The 25,234-nt window shown below is 48.5% G+C and overlaps 1 protein-coding gene across 2 annotated transcripts in view; it reads left to right on the top strand.

The window, feature by feature from the left end:
* Positions 1–4,842: 4,842 nt before the first annotated feature.
* The window catches only part of LOC106589899 (serine/threonine-protein kinase LMTK1), a 108,453-nt gene continuing 88,061 nt past the window's right edge, over positions 4,843–25,234 (top strand). For both annotated transcript variants that reach the window (XM_014180317.2, XM_014180316.2), the window contains exon 1: positions 4,843–5,624. In XM_014180317.2, the coding sequence (XP_014035792.2) occupies positions 5,531–5,624 (94 nt within the window). In that variant the 5' untranslated portion in view covers positions 4,843–5,530. The remainder of the gene's footprint in view (positions 5,625–25,234) is intronic.

The following is a 25,234-nucleotide window of genomic DNA, read 5'->3' as shown; positions in this document are numbered from 1 at the left end:
TGGCACCCTTTTCCCTATGTGGTGCACTACTTTTGATGAGAGCCCTATGGGCCCCTATCAAAAGTAGTACACTACACAGTGAATAGGGTGCAATGTTGGGACATTTATATACAGCACATTAGTAGAGGATTAACACAACAGAGCTGCTGATGACAGCTTCCTAATGACGTGTTAACATGCACAGCTTTACTGCCTGTGTACACAACACCACTACGTGTCCACTACCCATGACTAAGCTGATGTATGTATGGGGAATGTTATTAGGCCTGCACCTGCCTAAGGACTGGAGATGAGCATTCACTTTTTAGCTATTTGGTGCAATGCATCAGATTTCAGTTTCTGGGATGTATGGTTTAACTTTAGACATAGAGGTATGTGTTCTTGTCTGTGTTCTTTAATTAAATATATGGGATATTTTTAGATGTTTTCCTACTGAGAGAAGTTCTACACCCACATAGTGGAGGCTTCACTGGGACTGTTCCAGAGCAGCTGGCTAGAAAAAGAGAAAGCGAGAGAAGATGGAGAGAGAGCAAGAAAGAGAGAAAAAAGAGGGAAATAGAGAAGAGAGAGAAAGACAGATAGAGAGAAAGAGGGATGTAGAGAAGAGAGAGAAAGAGGGATATAGAGAAGAGAGAGGGAGGGGGAGAGATGGGAGGGGAGAGAGTGGGGGGAGAGACTGGAGAGAGCGAGGGAGGGGTAGAGAGAAGATTGAGAGAGGGAGGGGGAGAATGAGAGAGGGAGGGAGGGGGAAAGACGATGGAGAGAGAGAAAGACAGAGAGAGTAAAAGAGCAAAAGAGAGCAAAAGAGAGTGAGAGACAGACAGACAGAGGTGGAAAGAGAAAGAGCGGGAGAGAGAGAAAGAGAGGGAGGGAGGGAGGGAGAGAGAGGGAGGGAGGGAGGGAGGGAGGGAGGGAGGGAGGGAGGGAGGGAGGGAAAGAGAGGGAGGGAGAGAAAGAGAGGGAGGGAGCGAGAGAAAGAGAGGGAGGGAGTGAAACCAGGGGTTTGGTAATGATCGGCTCCACAGAACCAGCTGCAGCTCCCCAGGTGGAGAATGACCCGTGCTCCAGAGGGGATTGTTAAACCTGGGCTCCAAGTCTGCAGCCACAGGCCCTCTCACTCCATCACCCCCAGGGGACTTCTCTGAGTCTGGTATGGAGGGAGGGATGAGGAAAGTGGTTAGGAGGACAGTGGGGAGGGTGAAGGGAGGGAGGTGGGCAGAGGCTAGAGGAGGAGGGGAGAGGGAAAAGGAAGAGGGAAGAGGAGGAGGAGGAGGGGGGAAAGGAAGAGGGAAGAGGAGGAGGAGGGGGAGAGGGGAAAGGAAGAGGGAAGAGGAGGAGGAGGAGGAGGGGGGAAAGGAAGAGGGAAGAGGAGGAGGAGGGGGAGAGGGGAAAGGAAGAGGGAAGAGGAGGAGGAGGAGGAGGGGGGAAAAGGAAGAGGGAAGAGGAGGAGGAGGGGGGAAAGGAAGAGGGAAGAGGAGGTGGATGAGAGGGGAAAGGAAGAAGGAAGAGGAGGAGGAGAGGGGAAAGAAAGAAACAGGGAAGAGGAGGAGGAGGAGAGGGGAAAGGAAGAGGAGGAGGAGGAGAGGGGAAAGGAAGAGGGAAGAGGAGGAGGAGGAGAGGGGAAAGGAAGAGGGAAGAGGAGGAGGAGGAGAGGGGAAAGGAAGAGGGAAGAGGAGGAGGAGGAAGAGAGGGGAAAGGAAGAGGGAAGAGGGGGAGGAGAAGAGGGGAAAGGAAGAGGGAAGCGGAGGAGGAGGAGGGAAAGGAAGAGGGAAGAGGAGGAGGGGAGGAGGAGAGGGGAAAGGAAGAGGAGGAGGAGGAAAGGGGAAAGGAAGAGGGAAGAGGAGGAGGAGGAGGAGGAGAGGGGAAAGGAAGGGGAGGAGGAGGAGGGGGAAGAGGGAAGAGGAGGAGGGGGAGGAGAGGGGAAAGGAAGAGGGAAGAGGAGGAGGAGGAGGAGGAAGGAAGAGGGAAGAGGAGGAGGGGGAGGAGAGGGGAAAGGAAGAGGGAAGAGGAGGAGGGGGAGGAGAGGGGAAAGGAAGAGGGAAGAGGTTATTATTTTATTAATACCAATGTGCTGATTCCATCACTGCTTTTCTCTGTGAGCAGAGCAGAGGGGTGTATGAACCATCTGTGTTGGATTTGACCGGGATCTTTTTGGAGGTTGTGTTTATATTGTGTATTTGTTAAATAATACAACACAAGGAGTCTGTATTTGACTTTGCAGTGTGTTAGTCAGAGAACACCAAGGTAGATGCTTCAACATACAGTACCAACGACTTGATATGCAGATCAGAGGAGGCTGGCGGGAGGAACTATAGGAGGACGGGCTCATTGTAATCATGGCTGGAATGGAATAAATGGAACGGTAGCGAACATGCATGTTTACTCTAGCTCCGTTCCATGTATTCCACTCCAGCCATTACAATGAGCCCGTCTTCCTAAAGCTCCTCCCGCCAGCCTCCTCGATGCAGGTATATAAACGGTAGCCTATGTGCACAGCATTTCAACATGATCTGTGTTAAGGGTGAGACGTGTGTGGAGAGAACCACTTCTGTTAGCTTTTCACCTCAGAAATCATCGCTCCATCACCCCTCCATCCATGCTGTTACCAGGGAAACAATACATAAGCAACACGGTGTACCATTCTGTCAGGGATCAGAATATGAAGTAACTAGACCAATATAACTCAAATATTGTGCCCTAGCAGCTAATATGTACCCATGTAAAGGCATGCGTTTATTATAAAAGCTAAAATTCCTTTTCTATTACAAATAAAAATGACCCTCTATTCCCATTGGACACACCTACTCATTCCAGGATTTTTTTCTTTCTTTTTTACTATGTTTTACATTGTAGAATAATAGTGAAGACATCAAAACTATGAAATAACACATATGTAAACATGCAGTAAGCAAAAAAGTGTTAAAGAAAGATTTTAGATTTTTCAAAGTAGCCACCCTTTGCCTTGATGACAGCTTTGCACACTGTTGGCATTCTCTCAACCAGCTTCATGAGGTAGTCACCTGGAATGAATTTCAATTAACAGGTGTGCCTTGTTAAAATTACATTTGCGGAATTTCTTTCCTTTTAATGTGTTTGAGACAATCAGTTGTGTTGTGACAAAGTAGGGGTGGTATAGAGAAGATATCCCTATTTGGTAAAAGACCTTGTTGGTTAAGTGTGTTCACAGCAGTCCAATCTTCCTGCTACTCCACCATGTCTGTGTCAGTAACTGATTTCACCTGTATTCATACACTTTGGACTTCAAAGTCAATCTCAACTTTGTTAAAAATACACTCAAGAAAAACTATTACATTTATCATAGTGATTCAGGGAGTAACATTCAAACAGAATAATATTCCCCACCAACATCAGACAACTGTAGAGAAAATCCTCAAATTGCTGAAATAAGTAAATTAAATCAATGATGAGAGAGTAGCCAGAATAACTGATAACTAGAATAACAGTGCAGATGGTAGTCTTTTACTAAGAGCGGAGATGTATTATAGATAATGAATGTGTAGGGGACTGCTACAGACTGTTGTGCAGAAAGAGCAGCATACCTAAAATCTAGAGGTTGTGTGTTCAAATCCCAGGTGGTGTTATATTGAAATATCATAACTAAATGATCATATCTAGTGTAGTCATAATTATTCAAGATGTTTACACTATTTACAACAACAAAAAACATGTGAAATTGTATTTTCACATGAAAAATCATATTGAGTTAAAATTTTCCCACATGAAAACCACACAGATACTTGTGAGGTCAGTTGTTCACATGTGAAATCATACGTATTTCCACCACCTTTTCACGAGAGGAGAATACCATGTTTTCACCTCACATGTGAATTGCAGATTCACATGTGAAAATTGAATTTGCACTATCACATGTGAAAATCTTGCTAATTGAAAATATCTCTCACATATAGAATCGCATTTTCACATGTGCAAAACATTCATATGTAAAGATTGAATTAGCAGTTTTACATGTGAAAAACATTCAAATATTGTCACGTGTAGTTTCATGGTATCACATGTTGACATTTTGCATCTCCATGTTTATTATTTATTTCACATGAGATCACGTTTTCACATGTGTAGTTTCATGTTATCACATTAACTTCACATAAGATCACATTAGATCACATGTGAAACACGTGATTATATGTGAAATTCATGTGGGTTTTTTTCTGTAAGGGAAGAATGTGACAAAAAGGGAATTCCATCCATGGAAAGGGAAACAGACGTTCCTTGACAGCTCTGTGACATTTTTATCCGTCTCTCTGTGTTAAAAGGAAGGGTTGCGTTGATAGTGACATACGGACCGTGGCACGCGAGGAGACGGGGGAAATCTTAATTAAATTAATGGGAGAGAAAGAGAGCGCGAGAGAGAGAGAGAGAGGGGTGTGTGTGTGTGTGTGTGTCAGGAAGCGGGAATGAGGGCGAAGGACTGGAGGAAAGGAAAGGGGGGTAAAGGGATAGATGGATGGATGGAAGGGGAGGGGGTCTTGGCTGACACTTTAGAACAGCAGGGAGAGGGAGGAAGTCCTTCCTTATAATTATAATATCTAAGGAAAGGGAAACATGAAATTTGAAACATGAAATAAGTCACGTCATGACTTGATATCAACAATGTGAATGATGACAGTTAAAGTCTATTCTAAACCCTAACTCTATGACCAAAAACACATTTTGATTTGTGAGATAAGCATACTACAACTGGTTCATCGGTATAAACTGGTCTCGCTTTAACTGCTCACCTCAAATAGGCTCTCTCCGCCAGCTATAGCGCATCGCCCCCTCCCCCGCAGTTTCAGGAGCAGAGCTGAACCCCAGCTCAGTCAGAAATGATTTTTTTGGGAATGGAACATTAGCAGGCAAGATGGCGCTCTCGCTGTCAGCACCCGCAAGCGGACAGCTGCCGCTATGTGATTGTGCTATTAACGCAACAGCAATGAGAAGCTGCCATTAATTAAATGAGATTGAGTTATTGATAGTAAATTGTGCTATTAGGCTATTGTTGGTGATATCATGATCAAAGAATTGAGCATTCATCTGAGTTAATATGTGAGGGGTATGATAGACTACATCAGACCTGTCCGTCGTTTGGTGCAGCAGAGATTGAAGAGAATAGCAGCGATTTAAATACTGTTTGGTATCCGGTTGATTTTCTACGGGTAACGGCACTTACCAGGGACACTTTTGCAGCGACAATCACAGCACATTTTCCACTATTGGACTGCCTAGGAAACGGTCAATTGCACGTGAGACTCTGATGGTTCTATGCAGCGACATGCAAACATACCATCAAATACAAGCCAACAAAAGGACATTCTAACATTCTGCCAACATCTGCCTTTCAATCCGATTGATATTTTTTTTTTGCCTGTCAAAAGATGAAGGAGCGCTTTGAAACGCAAAAACCGGGTTTGAATGTGCAAAACAATGCAGTGTTTCTCTCTACAACTGGCCCATTTCTTTGATTAGAAGCTGCAGTGGGCTAGTGTCTCTGCAACATCATTAACCACACATGGCGAGGAAGATGTTGGCGGCTCTGCTGATGGTCATAATGTCTTCATCATTCTTCATCCCCGGGTTTGCCCTCAGTTCCCATTTCGACTTGGGTGAGTTCTAACGAAAATATCACTTGATGGAATCAGAATACCAAGTGCCTTTGTATATAATGTTTGTCTTGCTTGGAAAGAGAATCTTGTCATTATGTATATTTTCACCAGGACCATCAATGTGCGCATTAGTAGGATAAAATACATAGGAGCTGACAGTCATTTGTGTGTGTAGTTGCAGAGTGTTTATGTGTGTGTAGTTGCAGAGTGTTTATGTGTGTGTAGTTGCAGAGTGTTTATGTGTGTGTAGTTGCAGAGTGTTTATGTGTGTGTGTAGTTGCAGAGTGTTTATGTGTGTGTAGTTGCAGAGTGTTTATGTGTGTGTGTAGTTGCAGAGTGTTTGTGTGTGTGTAGTTGCAGAGTGTTTATGTGTGTGTAGTTGCAGAGTGTTTATGTGTGTGTGTAGTTGCAGAGTGTTTATGTGTGTGTGTAGTTGCAGAGTGTTTATGTGTGTGTGTGTAGTTGCAGAGTGTTTATGTGTGTGTGTGTAGTTGCAGAGTGTTTATGTGTGTGTGTAGTTGCAGAGTGTTTATGTGTGTGTGTGTAGTTGCAGAGTGTTTATGTGTGTGTGTAGTTGCAGAGTGTTTATGTGTGTGTGTAGTTGCAGAGTGTTTATGTGTGCCTGCGTGAGATAGATGGAGAGAGCCTTTCCCCACACCTGTGGGTGAACTTGATTAGTGCGTTAAGGGGTGCCACTTTGGTTTTAGAAGTGTGTGTGTGTGTGTGTGTGTGTGTGTGTGTGTGTGTGTGTGTGTGTGTGTGTGTGTGTGTGTGTGTGTGTGTGTGTGTGTGTGTGTGTGGAGGGGGGGTTTTGGAGTCCTCTCCCAGATTTTTTGGGGGGCATCTAAAGTGCATTTCCTGCATTTTTATACAATCCAGTATGCCATCCCTACTTAGAACAAAATGTAAGCAAAAATGCCCACAGTCTTCAAGCTAGGTAAGAGGTCATTATTAAATATGATATAACAACTCTTGAAAAGATACAAAGTCTTTTGATTAGCCTATTGGTTAGAGCGAAGAGGGTGCAGGTAGCCTATTGGTTAGAGTGTAGAGGGTGCAGGTAGCCTATTGGTTAGAGTGTAGAGGGTGCAGGTAGCCTATTGGTTAGAGTGTAGAGGATGCAGGTAGCCTATTGGTTAGGGTGTAGAGGGTGCAGGTAGCCTAGTGGTTAGAGTGTAGAGGGTGCAGGTAGCCTAGTGGTTAGAGTGTAGAGGGTGCAGGTAGCCTAGTGGTTAGAGTGTAGAGGGTGCAGGTAGCCTAGTGGTTAGAGTGTGCAGGTAGCCTAGTGGTTAGAGGGTGCAGGTAGCCTAGTGGTTAGAGGAGACAGGTAGCCTAGTGGTTAGAGGGTGCAGGTAGCCTAGTGGTTAGAGGGTGCAGGTAGCCTAGTGGTTAGAGGGTGCAGGTAGCCTAGTGGTTAGAGGGTGCAGGTAGCCTAGTGGTTAGAGGGTGCAGGTAGCCTAGTGGTTAGAGGGTGCAGGTAGCCTAGTGGTTAGAGGGTGCAGGTAGCCTAGTGGTTAGAGTGTAGAGGGTGCAGGTAGCCTAGTGGTTAGAGGGTGCAGGTAGCCTAGTGGTTAGAGGGTGCAGGTAGCCTAGTGGTTAGAGTGTAGAGGGTGCAGGTAGCCTAGTGGTTAGAGGGGCAGGTAGCCTAGTGGTTAGAGGGTGCAGGTAGTCTAGTGGTTAGAGGGTGCAGGTAGCCTAGTGGTTAGAGGGTGCAGGTAGCCTAGTGGTTAGAGGGGGCAGGTAGCCTAGTGGTTAGAGTGTAGAGTATGCAGGTAGCCTAGTGGTTAGAGGGTGCAGGTAGTCTAGTGGTTAGAGGAGGCAGGTAGCCTAGTGGTTAGAGGGTGCAGGTAGCCTAGTGGTTAGAGGGTGCAGGTAGCCTAGTGGTTAGAGGGTGCAGGTAGCCTAGTGGTTAGAGGGTGCAGGTAGCCTAGTGGTTAGAGGGTGCAGGTAGCCTAGTGGTTAGAGGAGGCAGGTAGCCTAGTGGTTAGAGGGTGCAGGTAGCCTAGTGGTTAGAGGAGGCAGGTAGCCTAGTGGTTAGAGGGTGCAGGTAGCCTAGTGGTTAGAGGGTGCAGGTAGCCTAGTGGTTAGAGTGTAGAGGGTGCAGGTAGCCTAGTGGTTAGAGGAGACAGGTAGCCTAGTGGTTAGAGGGTGCAGGTAGCCTAGTGGTTAGAGGGTGCAGGTAGCCTAGTGGTTAGAGGAGGCAGGTAGCCTAGTGGTTAGAGGGTGCAGGTAGCCTAGTGGTTAGAGGGTGCAGGTAGCCTAGTGGTTAGAGGAGACGGGTAGCCTAGTGGTTAGAGGGTGCAGGTAGCCTAGTGGTTAGAGGGTGCAGGTAGCCTAGTGGTTAGAGGAGGCAGGTAGCCTAGTGGTTAGAGGGTGCAGGTAGCCTAGTGGTTAGAGGGTGCAGGTAGCCTAGTGGTTAGAGGGTGCAGGTAGCCTAGTGGTTAGAGGGTGCAGGTAGTCTAGTGGTTAGAGGGTGCAGGTAGTCTAGTGGTTAGAGGGTGCAGGTAGCCTAGTGGTTAGAGGGTGCAGGTAGCCTAGTGGTTAGAGGGTGCAGGTAGCCTAGTGGTTAGAGGAGGCAGGTAGCCTAGTGGTTAGAGGGTGCAGGTAGCCTAGTGGTTAGAGGGTGCAGGTAGCCTAGTGGTTAGAGGGTGCAGGTAGCCTAGTGGTTAGAGGGTGCAGGTAGCCTAGTGGTTAGAGTGTAGAGGGTGCAGGTAGCCTAGTGGTTAGAGGGTGCAGGTAGCCTAGTGGTTAGAGGAGGCGGGTAGTCTAGTGGTTAGAGGGTGCAGGTAGCCTAGTGGTTAGAGGGTGCAGGTAGCCTAGTGGTTAGAGGGTGCAGGTAGCCTAGTGGTTAGAGGGTGCAGGTAGCCTAGTGGTTAGAGGGTGCAGGTAGCCTAGTGGTTAGAGGGTGCAGGTAGCCTAGTGGTTAGAGGGTGCAGGTAGCCTAGTGGTTAGAGGGTGCAGGTAGCCTAGTGGTTAGAGGGTGCAGGTAGCCTAGTGGTTAGAGGGTGCAGGTAGCCTAGTGGTTAGAGGGTGCAGGTAGCCTAGTGGTTAGAGGGTGCAGGTAGCCTAGTGGTTAGAGGGTGCAGGTAGCCTAGTGGTTAGAGGGTGCAGGTAGCCTAGTGGTTAGAGGGTGCAGGTAGCCTAGTGGTTAGAGGGTGCAGGTAGCCTAGTGGTTAGAGGGTGCAGGTAGCCTAGTGGTTAGAGGGTGCAGGTAGCCTAGTGGTTAGAGGGTGCAGGTAGCCTAGTGGTTAGAGGGTGCAGGTAGCCTAGTGGTTAGAGTGTAGAGGGTGCAGGTAGCCTAGTGGTTAGAGGGTGCAGGTAGCCTAGTGGTTAGAGGAGGCAGGTAGCCTAGTGGTTAGAGGAGGCAGGTAGCCTAGTGGTTAGAGGGTGCAGGTAGCCTAGTGGTTAGAGGGTGCAGGTAGCCTAGTGGTTAGAGGGTGCAGGTAGCCTAGTGGTTAGAGGGTGCAGGTAGCCTAGTGGTTAGAGGGTGCAGGTAGCCTAGTGGTTAGAGGGTGCAGGTAGCCTAGTGGTTAGAGGGTGCAGGTAGCCTAGTGGTTAGAGGGTGCAGGTAGCCTAGTGGTTAGAGGGTGCAGGTAGCCTAGTGGTTAGAGGGTGCAGGTAGCCTAGTGGTTAGAGGGTGCAGGTAGCCTAGTGGTTAGAGGGTGCAGGTAGCCTAGTGGTTAGAGGGTGCAGGTAGCCTAGTGGTTAGAGGGTGCAGGTAGCCTAGTGGTTAGAGGGTGCAGGTAGCCTAGTGGTTAGAGGGTGCAGGTAGCCTAGTGGTTAGAGGGTGCAGGTAGCCTAGTGGTTAGAGGATGCAGGTAGCCTAGTGGTTAGAGGAGGCAGGTAGCCTAGTGGTTAGAGGGTGCAGGTAGCCTAGTGGTTAGAGGGGCAGGTAGTCTAGTGGTTAGAGGGTGCAGGTAGCCTAGTGGTTAGAGGAGGCGGGTAGCCTAGTGGTTAGAGGGTGCGGGTAGCCTAGTGGTTAGAGGAGGCGGGTAGCCTAGTGGTTAGAGGAGACGGGTAGCCTAGTGGTTAGAGGGTGCAGGTAGCCTAGTGGTTAGAGGGTGCAGGTAGCCTAGTGGTTAGAGGGTGCAGGTAGCCTAGTGGTTAGAGGGTGCAGGTAGCCTAGTGGTTAGAGGGTGCAGGTAGCCTAGTGGTTAGAGGAGGCAGGTAGCCTAGTGGTTAGAGTGTAGAGGGTGCAGGTAGCCTAGTGGTTAGAGGGTGCAGGTAGCCTAGTGGTTAGAGGGTGCAGGTAGCCTAGTGGTTAGAGGGTGCAGGTAGCCTAGTGGTTAGAGGGTGCAGGTAGCCTAGTGGTTAGAGGGTGCAGGTAGCCTAGTGGTTAGAGGGTGCAGGTAGCCTAGTGGTTAGAGGGTGCAGGTAGCCTAGTGGTTAGAGGGTGCAGGTAGCCTAGTGGTTAGAGGGTGCAGGTAGCCTAGTGGTTAGAGGGTGCAGGTAGCCTAGTGGTTAGAGGGTGCAGGTAGCCTAGTGGTTAGAGTGTGCAGGTAGTCTAGTGGTTAGAGGGTGCAGGTAGCCTAGTGGTTAGAGGGTGCAGGTAGCCTAGTGGTTAGAGGGTGCAGGTAGCCTAGTGGTTAGAGGGTGCAGGTAGCCTAGTGGTTAGAGGGTGCAGGTAGCCTAGTGGTTAGAGGGTGCAGGTAGCCTAGTGGTTAGAGGGTGCAGGTAGCCTAGTGGTTAGAGGAGGCAGGTAGCCTAGTGGTTAGAGGGTGCAGGTAGCCTAGTGGTTAGAGGGTGCAGGTAGCCTAGTGGTTAGAGGGTGCAGGTAGCCTAGTGGTTAGAGGGTGCAGGTAGCCTAGTGGTTAGAGGGTGCAGGTAGCCTAGTGGTTAGAGTGTAGAGGGTGCAGGTAGCCTAGTGGTTAGAGGGTGCAGGTAGCCTAGTGGTTAGAGGGTGCAGGTAGCCTAGTGGTTAGAGGGTGCAGGTAGCCTAGTGGTTAGAGGGTGCAGGTAGCCTAGTGGTTAGAGGGTGCAGGTAGCCTAGTGGTTAGAGGGTGCAGGTAGCCTAGTGGTTAGAGGGTGCAGGTAGCCTAGTGGTTAGAGGAGACGGGTAGCCTAGTGGTTAGAGGAGGCAGGTAGCCTAGTGGTTAGAGGGTGCAGGTAGCCTAGTGGTTAGAGGGTGCAGGTAGCCTAGTGGTTAGAGGGTGCAGGTAGCCTAGTGGTTAGAGGGGGCAGGTAGCCTAGTGGTTAGAGGAGGCAGGTAGCCTAGTGGTTAGAGGAGGCAGGTAGCCTAGTGGTTAGAGGGTGCAGGTAGCCTAGTGGTTAGAGGAGGCAGGTAGCCTAGTGGTTAGAGGAGGCAGGTAGCCTAGTGGTTAGAGGGTGCAGGTAGCCTAGTGGTTAGAGGGTGCAGGTAGCCTAGTGGTTAGAGGGTGCAGGTAGCCTAGTGGTTAGAGGGTGCAGGTAGCCTAGTGGTTAGAGGGTGCAGGTAGCCTAGTGGTTAGAGGGTGCAGGTAGCCTAGTGGTTAGAGGGTGCAGGTAGCCTAGTGGTTAGAGGGTGCAGGTAGCCTAGTGGTTAGAGGGTGCAGGTAGCCTAGTGGTTAGAGGGTGCAGGTAGCCTAGTGGTTAGAGGGTGCAGGTAGCCTAGTGGTTAGAGGGTGCAGGTAGCCTAGTGGTTAGAGGGTGCAGGTAGCCTAGTGGTTAGAGGGTGCAGGTAGCCTAGTGGTTAGAGGGTGCAGGTAGCCTAGTGGTTAGAGGGTGCAGGTAGCCTAGTGGTTAGAGGGTGCAGGTAGCCTAGTGGTTAGAGGGTGCAGGTAGCCTAGTGGTTAGAGGGTGCAGGTAGCCTAGTGGTTAGAGGGTGCAGGTAGCCTAGTGGTTAGAGGGTGCAGGTAGCCTAGTGGTTAGAGGATGCAGGTAGCCTAGTGGTTAGAGGAGGCAGGTAGCCTAGTGGTTAGAGGGTGCAGGTAGCCTAGTGGTTAGAGGGGCAGGTAGTCTAGTGGTTAGAGGGTGCAGGTAGCCTAGTGGTTAGAGGAGGCGGGTAGCCTAGTGGTTAGAGGGTGCGGGTAGCCTAGTGGTTAGAGGAGGCGGGTAGCCTAGTGGTTAGAGGAGACGGGTAGCCTAGTGGTTAGAGGGTGCAGGTAGCCTAGTGGTTAGAGGGTGCAGGTAGCCTAGTGGTTAGAGGGTGCAGGTAGCCTAGTGGTTAGAGGGTGCAGGTAGCCTAGTGGTTAGAGGAGGCAGGTAGCCTAGTGGTTAGAGTGTAGAGGGTGCAGGTAGCCTAGTGGTTAGAGGGTGCAGGTAGCCTAGTGGTTAGAGGGTGCAGGTAGCCTAGTGGTTAGAGGGTGCAGGTAGCCTAGTGGTTAGAGGGTGCAGGTAGCCTAGTGGTTAGAGGGTGCAGGTAGCCTAGTGGTTAGAGGGTGCAGGTAGCCTAGTGGTTAGAGGGTGCAGGTAGCCTAGTGGTTAGAGGGTGCAGGTAGCCTAGTGGTTAGAGTGTGCAGGTAGTCTAGTGGTTAGAGGGTGCAGGTAGCCTAGTGGTTAGAGGGTGCAGGTAGCCTAGTGGTTAGAGGGTGCAGGTAGCCTAGTGGTTAGAGGGTGCAGGTAGCCTAGTGGTTAGAGGGTGCAGGTAGCCTAGTGGTTAGAGGGTGCAGGTAGCCTAGTGGTTAGAGGGTGCAGGTAGCCTAGTGGTTAGAGGGTGCAGGTAGCCTAGTGGTTAGAGGAGGCAGGTAGCCTAGTGGTTAGAGGGTGCAGGTAGCCTAGTGGTTAGAGGGTGCAGGTAGCCTAGTGGTTAGAGGGTGCAGGTAGCCTAGTGGTTAGAGGGTGCAGGTAGCCTAGTGGTTAGAGGGTGCAGGTAGCCTAGTGGTTAGAGTGTAGAGGGTGCAGGTAGCCTAGTGGTTAGAGGGTGCAGGTAGCCTAGTGGTTAGAGGGTGCAGGTAGCCTAGTGGTTAGAGGGTGCAGGTAGCCTAGTGGTTAGAGGGTGCAGGTAGCCTAGTGGTTAGAGGGTGCAGGTAGCCTAGTGGTTAGAGGGTGCAGGTAGCCTAGTGGTTAGAGGGTGCAGGTAGCCTAGTGGTTAGAGGGTGCAGGTAGCCTAGTGGTTAGAGGAGACGGGTAGCCTAGTGGTTAGAGGAGGCAGGTAGCCTAGTGGTTAGAGGGTGCAGGTAGCCTAGTGGTTAGAGGGTGCAGGTAGCCTAGTGGTTAGAGGGTGCAGGTAGCCTAGTGGTTAGAGGGGGCAGGTAGCCTAGTGGTTAGAGGAGGCAGGTAGCCTAGTGGTTAGAGGAGGCAGGTAGCCTAGTGGTTAGAGGGTGCAGGTAGCCTAGTGGTTAGAGGGTGCAGGTAGCCTAGTGGTTAGAGTGTAGAGGGTGCAGGTAGCCTAGTGGTTAGAGTGTAGAGGGTGCAGGTAGCCTAGTGGTTAGAGGGTGCAGGTAGCCTAGTGGTTAGAGGGTGCAGGTAGTCTAGTGGTTAGAGGGTGCAGGTAGCGTAGTGGTTAGAGGGTGCAGGTAGCCTAGTGGTTAGAGGGTGCAGGTAGCCTAGTGGTTAGAGGGTGCAGGTAGCCTAGTGGTTAGAGGGTGCAGGTAGCCTAGTGGTTAGAGTGTAGAGGGTGCAGGTAGCCTAGTGGTTAGAGTGTAGAGGGTGCAGGTAGCCTAGTGGTTAGAGGGTGCAGGTAGCCTAGTGGTTAGAGGGTGCAGGTAGTCTAGTGGTTAGAGGGTGCAGGTAGCCTAGTGGTTAGAGGGTGCAGGTAGCCTAGTGGTTAGAGGGTGCAGGTAGCCTAGTGGTTAGAGGGTGCAGGTAGCCTAGTGCTTAGAGGGTGCAGGTAGCCTAGTGGTTAGAGGGTGCAGGTAGCCTAGTGGTTAGAGGGTGCAGGTAGCCTAGTGGTTAGAGGGTGCAGGTAGCCTAGTGGTTAGAGGAGACAGGTAGCCTAGTGGTTAGAGGGTGCAGGTAGCCTAGTGGTTAGAGGGTGCAGGTAGCCTAGTGGTTAGAGGGTGCAGGTAGCCTAGTGGTTAGAGGGTGCAGGTAGCCTAGTGGTTAGAGGAGGCAGGTAGCCTAGTGGTTAGAGGGTGCAGGTAGCCTAGTGGTTAGAGGGTGCAGGTAGCCTAGTGGTTAGAGGGTGCAGGTAGCCTAGTGGTTAGAGGGTGCAGGTAGCCTAGTGGTTAGAGGGTGCAGGTAGCCTAGTGGTTAGAGGAGACAGGTAGCCTAGTGGTTAGAGGGTGCAGGTAGCCTAGTGGTTAGAGGGTGCAGGTAGCCTAGTGGTTAGAGGGTGCAGGTAGCCTAGTGGTTAGAGGGTGCAGGTAGCCTAGTGGTTAGAGGGTGCAGGTAGCCTAGTGGTTAGAGGGTGCAGGTAGCCTAGTGGTTAGAGGGTGCAGGTAGCCTAGTGGTTAGAGGGTGCAGGTAGCCTAGTGGTTAGAGGGTGCAGGTAGCCTAGTGGTTAGAGGGTGCAGGTAGCCTAGTGGTTAGAGGGTGCAGGTAGCCTAGTGGTTAGAGGGTGCAGGTAGCCTAGTGGTTAGAGGGTGCAGGTAGCCTAGTGGTTAGAGGGGCAGGTAGCCTAGTGGTTAGAGGGTGCAGGTAGCCTAGTGGTTAGATGGTGCAGGTAGCCTAGTGGTTAGAGGGTGCAGGTAGCCTAGTGGTTAGAGGGTGCAGGTAGCCTAGTGGTTAGAGGGTGCAGGTAGCCTAGTGGTTAGAGTGTAGATGGTGCAGGTAGTCTAGTGGTTAGAGTGTAGAGGGTGCAGGTAGTCTAGTGGTTAGAGTGTAGAGGGTGCAGGTAGTCTAGTGGTTAGAGTGTAGAGGGTGCAGGTAGTCTAGTGGTTAGAGTGTAGATGGTGCAGGTAGTCTAGTGGTTAGAAGGTGCAGGTAGTCTAGTGGTTAGAGCGTTGGACTTGTAACTGAAAAGTTGCAAGATCCAATCACCGAGCTGACAAGGTAAAAATCTGTCGTTCTGCCCCTGAACAAGGCAGTTAACCCACTGTTCCTAGGCCGTCATTGAAAATAAAAATTTGTTCTTAACTGACTTGCCTAGTTAAATAAAGGTAAAATGTAAAATAATTATAATTAAGAAGTCCTCTATATGAACCCCCCTCTCAAATATACATAAATAAACAGAAACAGCATATAGTTCATCTCATAAGACTGTAGAGCTTTTTTTACTGGCACACAATATAGCTGGCTCACCTCGTCCTGTCCCTAGGGGTCCACCACTCCGCAGCGCCCCAACCCAACACAAACCCACTCAGCTTTAGGATCTTACTGAAACATTCATTATTGGTTTCGGGTGTGTTAAGCCAAGGCCAGAGTGACAACCCACAGGACGGTAGACCCCCAGGGCCAGGACTGAGCAGCCCAGCAGCTAGGGATTACCTAAACCGGGTTCTAACCTGACGTGGACATGTTTTCAATACAGACCCCACTCATTCGTACTTCATTCCATAAAAGCCAACCAGACCTTATGAAAGTTGCGAAGTATACCCTTAATCTAGTAATACATAACTTGACATTGTGGGAGGATAACCAACCTTCCAATTAATGGAAATGTATTTCTTAGCCTCTATAAATGCTTGGTTACACAGTTTCTTCAGATAAGAGTTCCAATATCAACATTTCTAAGCAAACAAAAACAGGGAGAAGGGAGAATCTGTAGACATGCTGAGATAAAAAATAAACATATTTTCCCATAATTCAGCCAGACTTCACGGCCATAATTATGCCAATATGTCCCTTTTGTGTTTTACTCCTCAAGCAGAGGAATGACAGAGTGCATCTAATTCAGTTTCACTGTAATTTAGTATGTTCCACGGATGGTCTTAAACTACAGTAGTTTATGTCTGAGATGATGTGAACATGACAGGGCATTCTAACATATCTGTATCCATTCATCAACATCAATAGCTTCTACCAGGTCTACCTCACATTTTTTGGGGAAAAGCCTCGATCAACCCTTGATACAGTTTGGAAATCAACTTTGGAGGTTTGTCAGACTTGCCTTAAAATAGCATCTGGCTTGTACAGTCTTTGCTGCACAGAGAGAATAAAACATTTAGAAGTAAACTCTCCTCCATCACAGATGTCTTCCCTGGCTGTCTGACCCTGCTGAGACCCCTGTCACCATCTGATCCTCCTAAAATGAGGCACGACAAAGAATTACCATGCTATACATTTATACATTATATTATCCAAGAATAGAATCAATAGTTCAGTAATTGAAATGACCATTATCCCCAGATCCCAGACTGTAGCTTTAAGCTGCTGTCCTGTAGATACTGTAGGTCTACCCATCAATTCAAGATATTGTTAACATACTGCAAAATTCACCTGAGCTCCGTAGACATGTCTTCCCTGGCTGCTCTGACCCTGCTTGGACCCCTGTCACTATCTGATCCTGATAAGACATGATGAGCATGGTGTTGTGTACTGACTGCACTAGAGGGCTGCATTCCCGAGGGATGCCTGAGGGACCTGCGGGTCGGACAGAGATCATTGCTGCGCGGTCGGACAGATGACTTTGAGATTAAAATAGTTTTCTAGTGGAACGGAGTTGAGAGTTTCAAGTTTCTTCCTGTCCACATCACCAACGAACTACCATGGTCTAAACACACGACTGTGTGTATCACGGTTGTGATACAGCCTGGAATCAAACCAGGGTCTGTAGTGACACCTCTAGCACTGAGATGCAGTGCCTTAGACCGCTGTGATACAGCCTGGAATCTAACCAGGGTCTGTAGTGACACCTCTAGCACTGAGATGCAGTGCCTTAGACCGCTGTGATACAGCCTGGAATCGAACCAGGGTCTGTAGTGACACCTCTAGCACTGAGATGCAGTGCCTTCGACCGCTGTGATACAGCCTGGAATCGAACCAGGGTCTGTAGTGACGCCTCTAGCACTGAGATGCAGAGCCTTCGACCGCTGTGATACAGCCTGGAATGGAACCAGGGTCTGTAGTGACGCCTCTAGCACTGAGATGCAGAGCCTTAGACCGCTGTGATACAGCCTGGAATCGAACCAGGGTCTGTAGTGACACCTCTAGCACTGAGATGCAGAGCCTTCGACCGCTGTGATACATCCTGGAATCGACAAGGGTCTGTAGTGACACCTCTAGCACTAAGATGCAGTGCCTTAGACCGCTGCGCCACTCAGGACATGCAAGAATGCAAGATTAAACATCATAGTCAGCTTTTCCAGTCAGTTTCCACCCAGGAGAACACCTACATTGCCTTCAGAAGGTTTTGACTTGACTTTTTCTCCATTTTTGGTGTTACAGCCTGAATTAAAAGTAGATTTTGTCACTGGCCTACACACAATACCCCATAATGTCAAAGTGGAATAATGTTTTTCAAAATGTTTACAAATTAATAAAAAATGAAAAGCTACAAAGTATTCAACCCCTTAATATGGCAAGCCTAAATCATTTCAAAACCAAAATGATGCTTAACAAGTCACATAATAAGTTGCATGGACTCACTCTGTGTGCAATAATAGAGTTTAACATGATATTTAAATGACTATCTCATCTCTGTACCCCACACATTCAATTAGCTGTATGGTCCCTCAGTTGAGCAGTGAATTCGAAACACAAATTCTACCACAAAGAGCAGGGAAGTTTTCCACTGCCTCGCATAGAAAGGCACCTATTAGTAGATGGGTAAAAATAAAATAAAAAGCAGACATTGAATATCCCTTTGAGCATGGTGAAGTTATTAATTACACTTTGGGTGGTGTATCAATACACCAGGTCACTTCAAATATGTCCTTTAACTTCATCGGGGTAGGGGGCAGTATTTTCACGTCTGGATGAAAAGCGTGCCCAGAGTAAACTGCCTGCTACTCAGGCCCAAAAGCTAGAATATGCATATAATTAGTAGATTTGGATAGAAAACACTCTGAAGTTTCTAAAACTGTTTGAATGATGTCTGTGAGTTTAAGGTGTCCTTTCTAACTCAGTTGCCGGAGAATAAGGAAACCTCTCAGGGATTACACTAGGAGGCCAATGGTGACTTTAAAACAGTTACAGAGTTTAATGGCTGTGATAGGAAAAAACTAAGGATGGAGCAACAACATTGTAGTTACTCCACAATGCTAACCTAATTGACAGAGTGAAAAGAAGGAAGCCTGTACAGAATACAAATATTCCAAAACAGGCATCCTGTCATGCTCTGACCTAGGAGAGCTGTGTTTTTCTGTTTATTTAGGTCAGGGTGTGATATGGGTGGGCAGTCTATATTTTTTGTTTCTATGTTTTGTTCTTGTTTTTCTAGTTCTAGGTTGAGTTTTGATGATCTCCAATTAGAGGCAGCTGGTTCGTGTTGTCTCTAATTGGAGATCATATTTATGTTGGGGTTTGTCTATGGGGTTTTGTGGGTAGTTGTTTTCCGTTTTGTAAGTATTACCTGACGGAACTGTTGGCTGTCGTTTTTGTTGTTTTCTGTTTAGTGTCTTCATTAAAGTAAATATGTGCACTCTACACGCCGCGCCTTGGTCCCCTTTAGACGACCCTTGTTACAGAACTACCCACCATGATTGGATCGAGCGGCGTGCCCAGGCAGAAATGTACACCTGGTCACACAAGGAGTGGACGGAAAGGAGAAACTGGACTTGGGGCCAAGTAATAGAGAGGTATCGGAGCCTACCGGGGAAGAACGAGAGGCAGCCCCAAAACATGTTTTGGGGGGGCACACGGGTAGTTTCGCTGGGCCAGGACTGAGACCTGAGCCAACTCCCCGTGCTTATTGTGGTAAGCATGTGCCTGCCTCTCGCGCTCTCTCTCCAGTGCGCCTCCATAATCCAGTACGTCCTGTGCCTGCTTCTCGCACTCTCTCTCCAGTGCGTTTATATAATCCAGTACGTCCTGTGCCTGCTCCTCGCGCTCTCCCTCCAGTGCGCCTCCATAATCCAGTACGTCCTGTGCCTGCTCCTCGCACTCTCTCTCCAGTGCGCCTATATAATCCAGTACGTCCTGTGCCTGCTCCTCGCACTCTCCCTCCAGTGCGCCTCCATAATCCAGTACGGCCGGTGCCTGCTTTGAGCACTCGGTCCTCAGTGTGTCTTCCTAGTCCGGTGAGACCAGTTTCAGCTCCACGATCTAAGCCTCCAGTGATAAGCGATGGTCTGACGCCTATAGACATGATCCATGGCACGAGGCCTGTAGGGATGTTCCATGGCACAAAGCCTCGAGAGGTAATCCATGGCCCGGAGCCTGTAGAAATAATCCTTGGCAAAAAGCCTGAAGGGGTTATAAATGGTCCGGAGCCTGTAGGGATAAACCCTGGCACGAAGCCTGTAGGAATAATCCATGGCCCGGCACCTGTAGAGATCATCCATGGTAAGAAGCCTCCTGTGATGATCCATGGCGCGGAACCTGTAGAGATGATCCATGGCATGGAGCCAGCAGCAGCGGTCACTAGTCCGGAACCGATAATGACGCTTCCCAGTCCGGAGCCTCCAGCGACGCTCCTCAGTCCGGAGCCTCTAGCGACGCTCCCCAGTCCGGAGCCTCCAGCGACGCTCCCCAGTCCGGAGCCTCTAGCGACGCTCCCCAGTCCGGAGCCTCCAGCGACGCTCCCCAGTCCGGAGCCTCTAGCGACGCTCCCCAGTCCGGAGCCTCTAGCGACGCTCCCCAGTCCGGAGCCTCTAGCGACGCTCCCCAGCCCGGAGCCTCCAGCGACGCTCCCCAGCCCGGAGCCTCCAGCGACGCTCCCCAGCCCGGAGCCTCCAGCGACGCTCTCCAGTCCGGAGCCTCCAGCGACGCTCTCCAGTCCGGAGCCTCCAGCGACGCTCTCCAGTCCGGAGCCTCCAGCGACGCTCCCCAGCCCGGAGCCTCCAGCGACGCTCCCCAGCCCGGAGCCTCCAGCGACGCTCCCCAGCCCGGAGCCTCCAGCGACGCTCCCCAGCCCGGAGCCTCCAGCGACGCTCCCCAGTCCGGAGCCTCCAGAGAACAACCATAAATTTAATCCATTTTGAATTCAGGCTGTATCACAACAAAATGTGGAATACGTCGAAGGGTATGATTACTTTCTGAAGGCACTGTTCATATTTTAAACACAAATGTTCACTTTCCCATCATCCTGTTTTAAAATGCATTTAGTTATTAGAAATTGATGTAACTTTCCATTCCTTTTTATTCAGATCAATCTTAGGAAAGTCTGTCACCTTACCTACATTTCAGCACAACTGAACAGGACATTTGTTTCAAGAAATATTTTCAGTCGTTTGTTGTTACTCAACTATGTTTAGTTGAACTATCTGAGTGAAGAAGATGCAGGAGGGGCCTCATTATCATATTTCACAGCATGCTTTGTTGTTGGTTGATTTTTAGAATAGGTTGTTTGAATATCTATGTTTCATCATGCACATTGATTGATTCACTTTTTTAAATGTTTTATATATATATATTTTTATATTAACCCCTCCACCCTCTACGGAGGACAAATATCTTCGTTTCTTTACAGCTTTTTTGCTACATATGCATACATGTTCCATACACATTTTACATACGTGGTACTTTTATATAAAGCAATCACATTAACAATAATACATTACCATACATAAACTCTTTAATCCCAACCCTCAGCCACTCTCAGCCCATCCCACCTGTCATCATAGACCACCCTCATTTGGTTTCCATGTGCCATATATTTTTAAATTGTGCTGTGATGTTTTACAAAATGTTTGAACCTTTCTACTCATATTTTATCCACAGATTGTGAGCTAAAGATGAAAACCTTCCCTCTGAGTATTATTATATTATTTATTGACTGACTATGTCTTTCCAGATCGCCCAACACTGCTGTTCGTAAGGTTCATTTGAAGTGCATGTTGTGATTTTTTTAACCGTTCCTGAACATGTGACCAGAAACAAGCTACATAGGGGCAATACCAGAATAAATGATCTGTTGATTCTGTCTCTTCTATTCATAATATCATTAACAAATATAATACAATTTTTTTTAAATCCTTAAATAAAGAATGTTTTTTATAATCAGAATATTTGAATTTATCCATAACATTTGTTGTAATATTTTTTATCCCTTTTCTGATAGGATTAAACTGACAGCTTTGTATGGCTTGTTTAGGAAAGGGTGATACTTCAAACAAAATTTCATTTTCAATTAGTCGGAAATGAGAAGTTGTAATCTGTATAAAGGAAAAAAGCCCATTTTTTTAATTTACTTTTTACAAAACGAAGTTGAATAACTTACATTTTTCTAAACTAATCCAATCTGTAAGGACTTATTGCACCCGTTACTGAGATAGTTGTTCCAGTTTAGAAGGTTTAGGTAGTCCTGTTTGTGACGGCCTTCGCTATAGCAGACATTCTGAGTGCAGGTTGGGGGTGATAAAATATTAAAATTCTGGAATAACCTCTCTCTGGCTGGACAAGAATTGCTGATCACTTTACAAACCAGTGTATTGTGACTTGCAGTTCTGAAGTGGCCCATGAGCCAGGATTTTCAGGCCACAATGTCTATGATAACTAGGCCGTAACGAAAGACAAAGGATAACTAGGCCCTAACTAAAGGCCTTATGATATGTATAATATGTGGTCATAAAGGGTTTACTTGACTTATTTGCAGATGTTCTCCTGACATACCTGACCAATATTGAAAGCTCAATGCCCCTTTTGCTTAAAATATTTTCAGAATACTCAAAAATCTTAGGATATAACGTGAAAATAAACATAATAATGGCTAGAGGAAGGAAAATATATATAATAACTATCATGACACCAGACGAGACTCAAACGCAGACACAGGAGGCAGATGGTTGGAGTTTAAGATGTTTAATAAATCCAAAAGGAGTAGGCATGAGAATGGTCGTGGACAGGCAAAAGGTCAAAACCAGATCAGAGTCCAGGAGGTACAGAGTGGTAGGCAGGCTCAAGGTCTGGTCAGGCAGGCAGGTACAGAGTCCAGAACAGGCAAGGGCCAAAATCAGGAGGACTAGAAAAAGGAGAAAATGCAAAGCAGGAAAATGGGAAAAACCGCTGGTAGGCTTGGACATGCAAGACGGACTGGCACAGAGAGACAGGAAACACGGGGATAAATACACTGGGGAAACAAGTGACACCTGGAGGGGGTGGAGACAATAACGAGGACAGGTGAAACAGATCAGGGAGTGAAAATATCTCATGATCTACAACAGTCCTTTAAATGGACCACAACAAACAACAAATATATAAAGATAACTTTATTCCATTGCTCAACAATATGAAAGCAGATCTAATTAAATGGAACAATCGTTCCCATAAATGTTACAGGTAGAATAAACCTCTTCAGAATGGCATGGCTGCCAAAGTTTTTATTTTCCCCACCGTAGTCATTATTTGAAGTATACTCGGTCATAACAGACTTTATATGGGCAAATAAAATTAATAGATTCAAAAGGAAAGTTTTACATCTTCCTAAGTCTGAGGGTGGTTTTACATCTTCCTAATTCCTAAGTCTGAGGGTGGTTTTACATCTTCCTAAGTCTGAGGGTGGTTTTAATCTTCCTAAGTCTGAGTGTGGTTTTAATCTTTGTCACGTCCGTTGTTGGACTGAGACCAAGGTGCAGCGTGGTAGGCGTACATTTGCTTTTATTTAGAATGACACCGGGAAAAACAACAAAATACAAAACGAACGTAAAGTTATATGCAGTGCAGAAAGCAACTACACACAAACAAGATCCCACAATCAAAGGTGGGAAAAAGGGCTGCCTAAGTATGATCCCCAATCAGAGACAACGATAAACAGCTGCCCCTGATTGTGAACCACACTAGGCCAACAAAGAAATAGAAACATAGATATGCCCACCCAAGTCACACCCTGACCTAACCAAATAGAGAATAAAACAGGCTCTCTAAGATCAGGGCATGACAGTACCCCCCCCAAAGGTGCGGACTCCGGCCGCAAACCTGAACCTATAGGGGAGTGTCCGGCAGGGCATCTCCTCTCGGTAGAGGCTCCGGTGCGGGACACAGACCTCGCTCCGCTTGAGGCTCCCCCACTTCCGTGGAACCGGACCGTGGATTGTCGCCGGAGGCTCCGGACCGTAGATCGTTGCTGGAGGAACCAGACCGTAGATTGTCGTCGGAGGCTCTGGACTGGGAACCCCCGCTGGAGGCTCTGGACTGCCGACCGTCGCTGGAGGCTCTGGACTGCCGACTGTCGCTGGAGGCTCCGGGCCATGGCTCATCACTGGAGGCTCCGGGCCATGGATCATCACTGGAGGCTCTGGGCCATGGATCATCACTGGAGGCTCCGTGCCATGGATCATCACTGGAGGCTCCGTGCCATGGATCATCACTGGAGGCTCCGGGCCATGGATCATCACTGGAGGGTCCGGGCCATGGATCATCACTGGAGCCTCTGGGCCATGGATCACCACTGGAGGCTTCGGGCCATGGATCATCACTGGAGGCTTCGTGCGTGGAACCGGCACAGGGCGTACCAGGCTGGAGAGACGCACTGGAGACTGGGTGCGTGGAGCAGGCACAGGGCGTACCAGGCTGGAGAGACGCACTGGAGGCCGGGTGCGTGGAGCAGGCATAGGTCGTACCGGGCTGGGGAGACGCACTGGAGACCGGGTGAGCGGAGCTGGCACAGGATATACTGGGCCGCCGTGAAGGCGCACTGGAGGTCTGGAGTGTAGAGCTGGCACAACCCGTCCTGGCTGGATGCTCACTTTAGTCCGGCAAGTGCGGGGCGCTGGCACAGGAAGCACTGGGCTGTGAAGGCGCACTGGCGACACAGTGCGTCGAGCCGGCGCAGGATATCCTGGACCGAGGAGGCATACTGGAGACCAGGAGCGCTAAGCCGGCACAACCCATCCTGGCTGGATGCTCACTTTCGCACGGCAAGTGTGAGGAGCTGGCACAGAACGCACCGGGCTGTGGATGCGCACTGGAGACACATTGCGTATCTCCGCAAAGCATGGTATCTGAACCGTGACCAACTCCTCATCATAATTACAGGGAGTTGGTTCTTGTTCCCACCTTTGCTCTGCTCGCCACCTCGTGTGCCCCCCAAAACATTTTTTGGGGAGGCTGCCTCTCGGGTTTCCGTCGTCTCCTTGATTCCTGGTCTCGTCGCCGTTCCTCTCTCGCTGCCTCTGCCTGCTTCCATGGCAGGGTCTTGTCCCCTGCCATTACCTCCTCCCAGGTCCAGGATGTCCTCCACTCCTGGGCACGCTGCTTGGTCACTTGGTGGGTGGGATCTTCTGTTATGTCCGTCGTTAGTAATGGACTAAGGTGCAGCGTGGTAGGCGTACATTTTATTTTATTTTGAATGACACCAGGAAAAACAACAAATACAAAAATGAACGTAAAGCTATATGCAGTGCAGAAAGCAACTACACACAAACAAGATCCCACAATTACAGGTGGGAGAAAGGGCTGCCCAAGTATGATCCCCAATCAGAGACAACGACAATCAGCTGCCCCTGATTGGGAACCACACTAGGCCAACAAAGAAATAGAAACATAGATATGCCCACCCAAGTCACACCCTGACCTAACCAAATAGAGAATAAAACAGGCTCTCTAAGGTCAGGGCGTGACAGTCTTCCTAAGTGTGAGGGTGGTTTTAATCTTCCAGACTTGGAATTATATCAACTTGCCACCCAGGACTTTTACTTGCCAGATATATTAAATACACTAAAGAAGAACAATGGGTAGATAGTGAAGATGCTCATCCCCAGAATCTTTTTACGTGTCTGTTCTCAAAGGATAAAGCTATGAACATGAACAACTTTGTAGTTAGGAACACTATAACGATATGGAAGAAAATGAAACGTGTTCTACAAGAAACACTATCACTCCCTAAAAACACAACCCAATGGAACAATCCTTGGATAACTTTTCAGAATTCACCGACTGACCAATGTATATTTAAACAAAAATACATGCAACTTAAAATCAATACATTTTCATTTGAACTCTTTTTGGACATCAGAGCAATCTTGAGGGAATTCTATTTGATTTAACCAGGTCAACCCTTAGGGGGTTCGACTGAGGTAGGAGCTCTACCCTGCTAGGTTGATGGGTAGACTGAGGTAGGAGAAACCTAGCAGAGTAGGGTTAAGGGTTCGACTGAGGTAGGAGTTAACTCTACCCTGCTAGGTTGATGGGTAGACTGAGGTAGGAGAAACCTAGCAGAGTAGGGTTAAGGGTTAGACTGAGGTAGGAGTTAACCCTACCCTGCTAGGGCTAAGGGTTCGACTGAGGTAGGAGTTAACTCTACCCTGCTAGGGCTAAGGGTTCGACTGAGGTAGGAGTTAACCGTACCCTGCTAGGTTAAGGGTTAGACTGAGGTAGAGGTTAACTCTACCCTGCTAGGTTAAGGGTTCGACTGAGGTAGGAGATAACGCTACCCTGCTGGGTTGATGGGTAGACTGAGGTAGGAGATAACCCTACTCTGCTAGGTTAAGGGTTAGAGTGAGGTAGGAGTTAACCCTACCCTGCTAGGTTAAGGGTTCGACTGAGGTAGAAGATAACACTACCCTGCTAGGTTGATGGGTAAGAAGTGCTGTTGTTGTTAAACTCAAGTGAGTTTCTTCCCAGATTATTTCCTGTCTTTAGCATTGCCTTCAAGTTGTTCCCATGGTGACCTGGCCTCCCCTCCTCCTGGCACCTGAGACATGACAAGACCAAGGGCACAATAACTCTAACGCAACAATAACAAGAATGGAGTCTTCTCAAGACCATGGTGCTTG

This window comes from Salmo salar, chromosome ssa28 (assembly GCF_905237065.1).
Source record: "Salmo salar chromosome ssa28, Ssal_v3.1, whole genome shotgun sequence".
In the NCBI taxonomy this organism is placed as follows: domain Eukaryota; kingdom Metazoa; phylum Chordata; class Actinopteri; order Salmoniformes; family Salmonidae; genus Salmo; species Salmo salar.
Note: the sequence above shows the minus strand (reverse complement) of the source record. Positions and strands in the feature narration are given on the sequence as shown.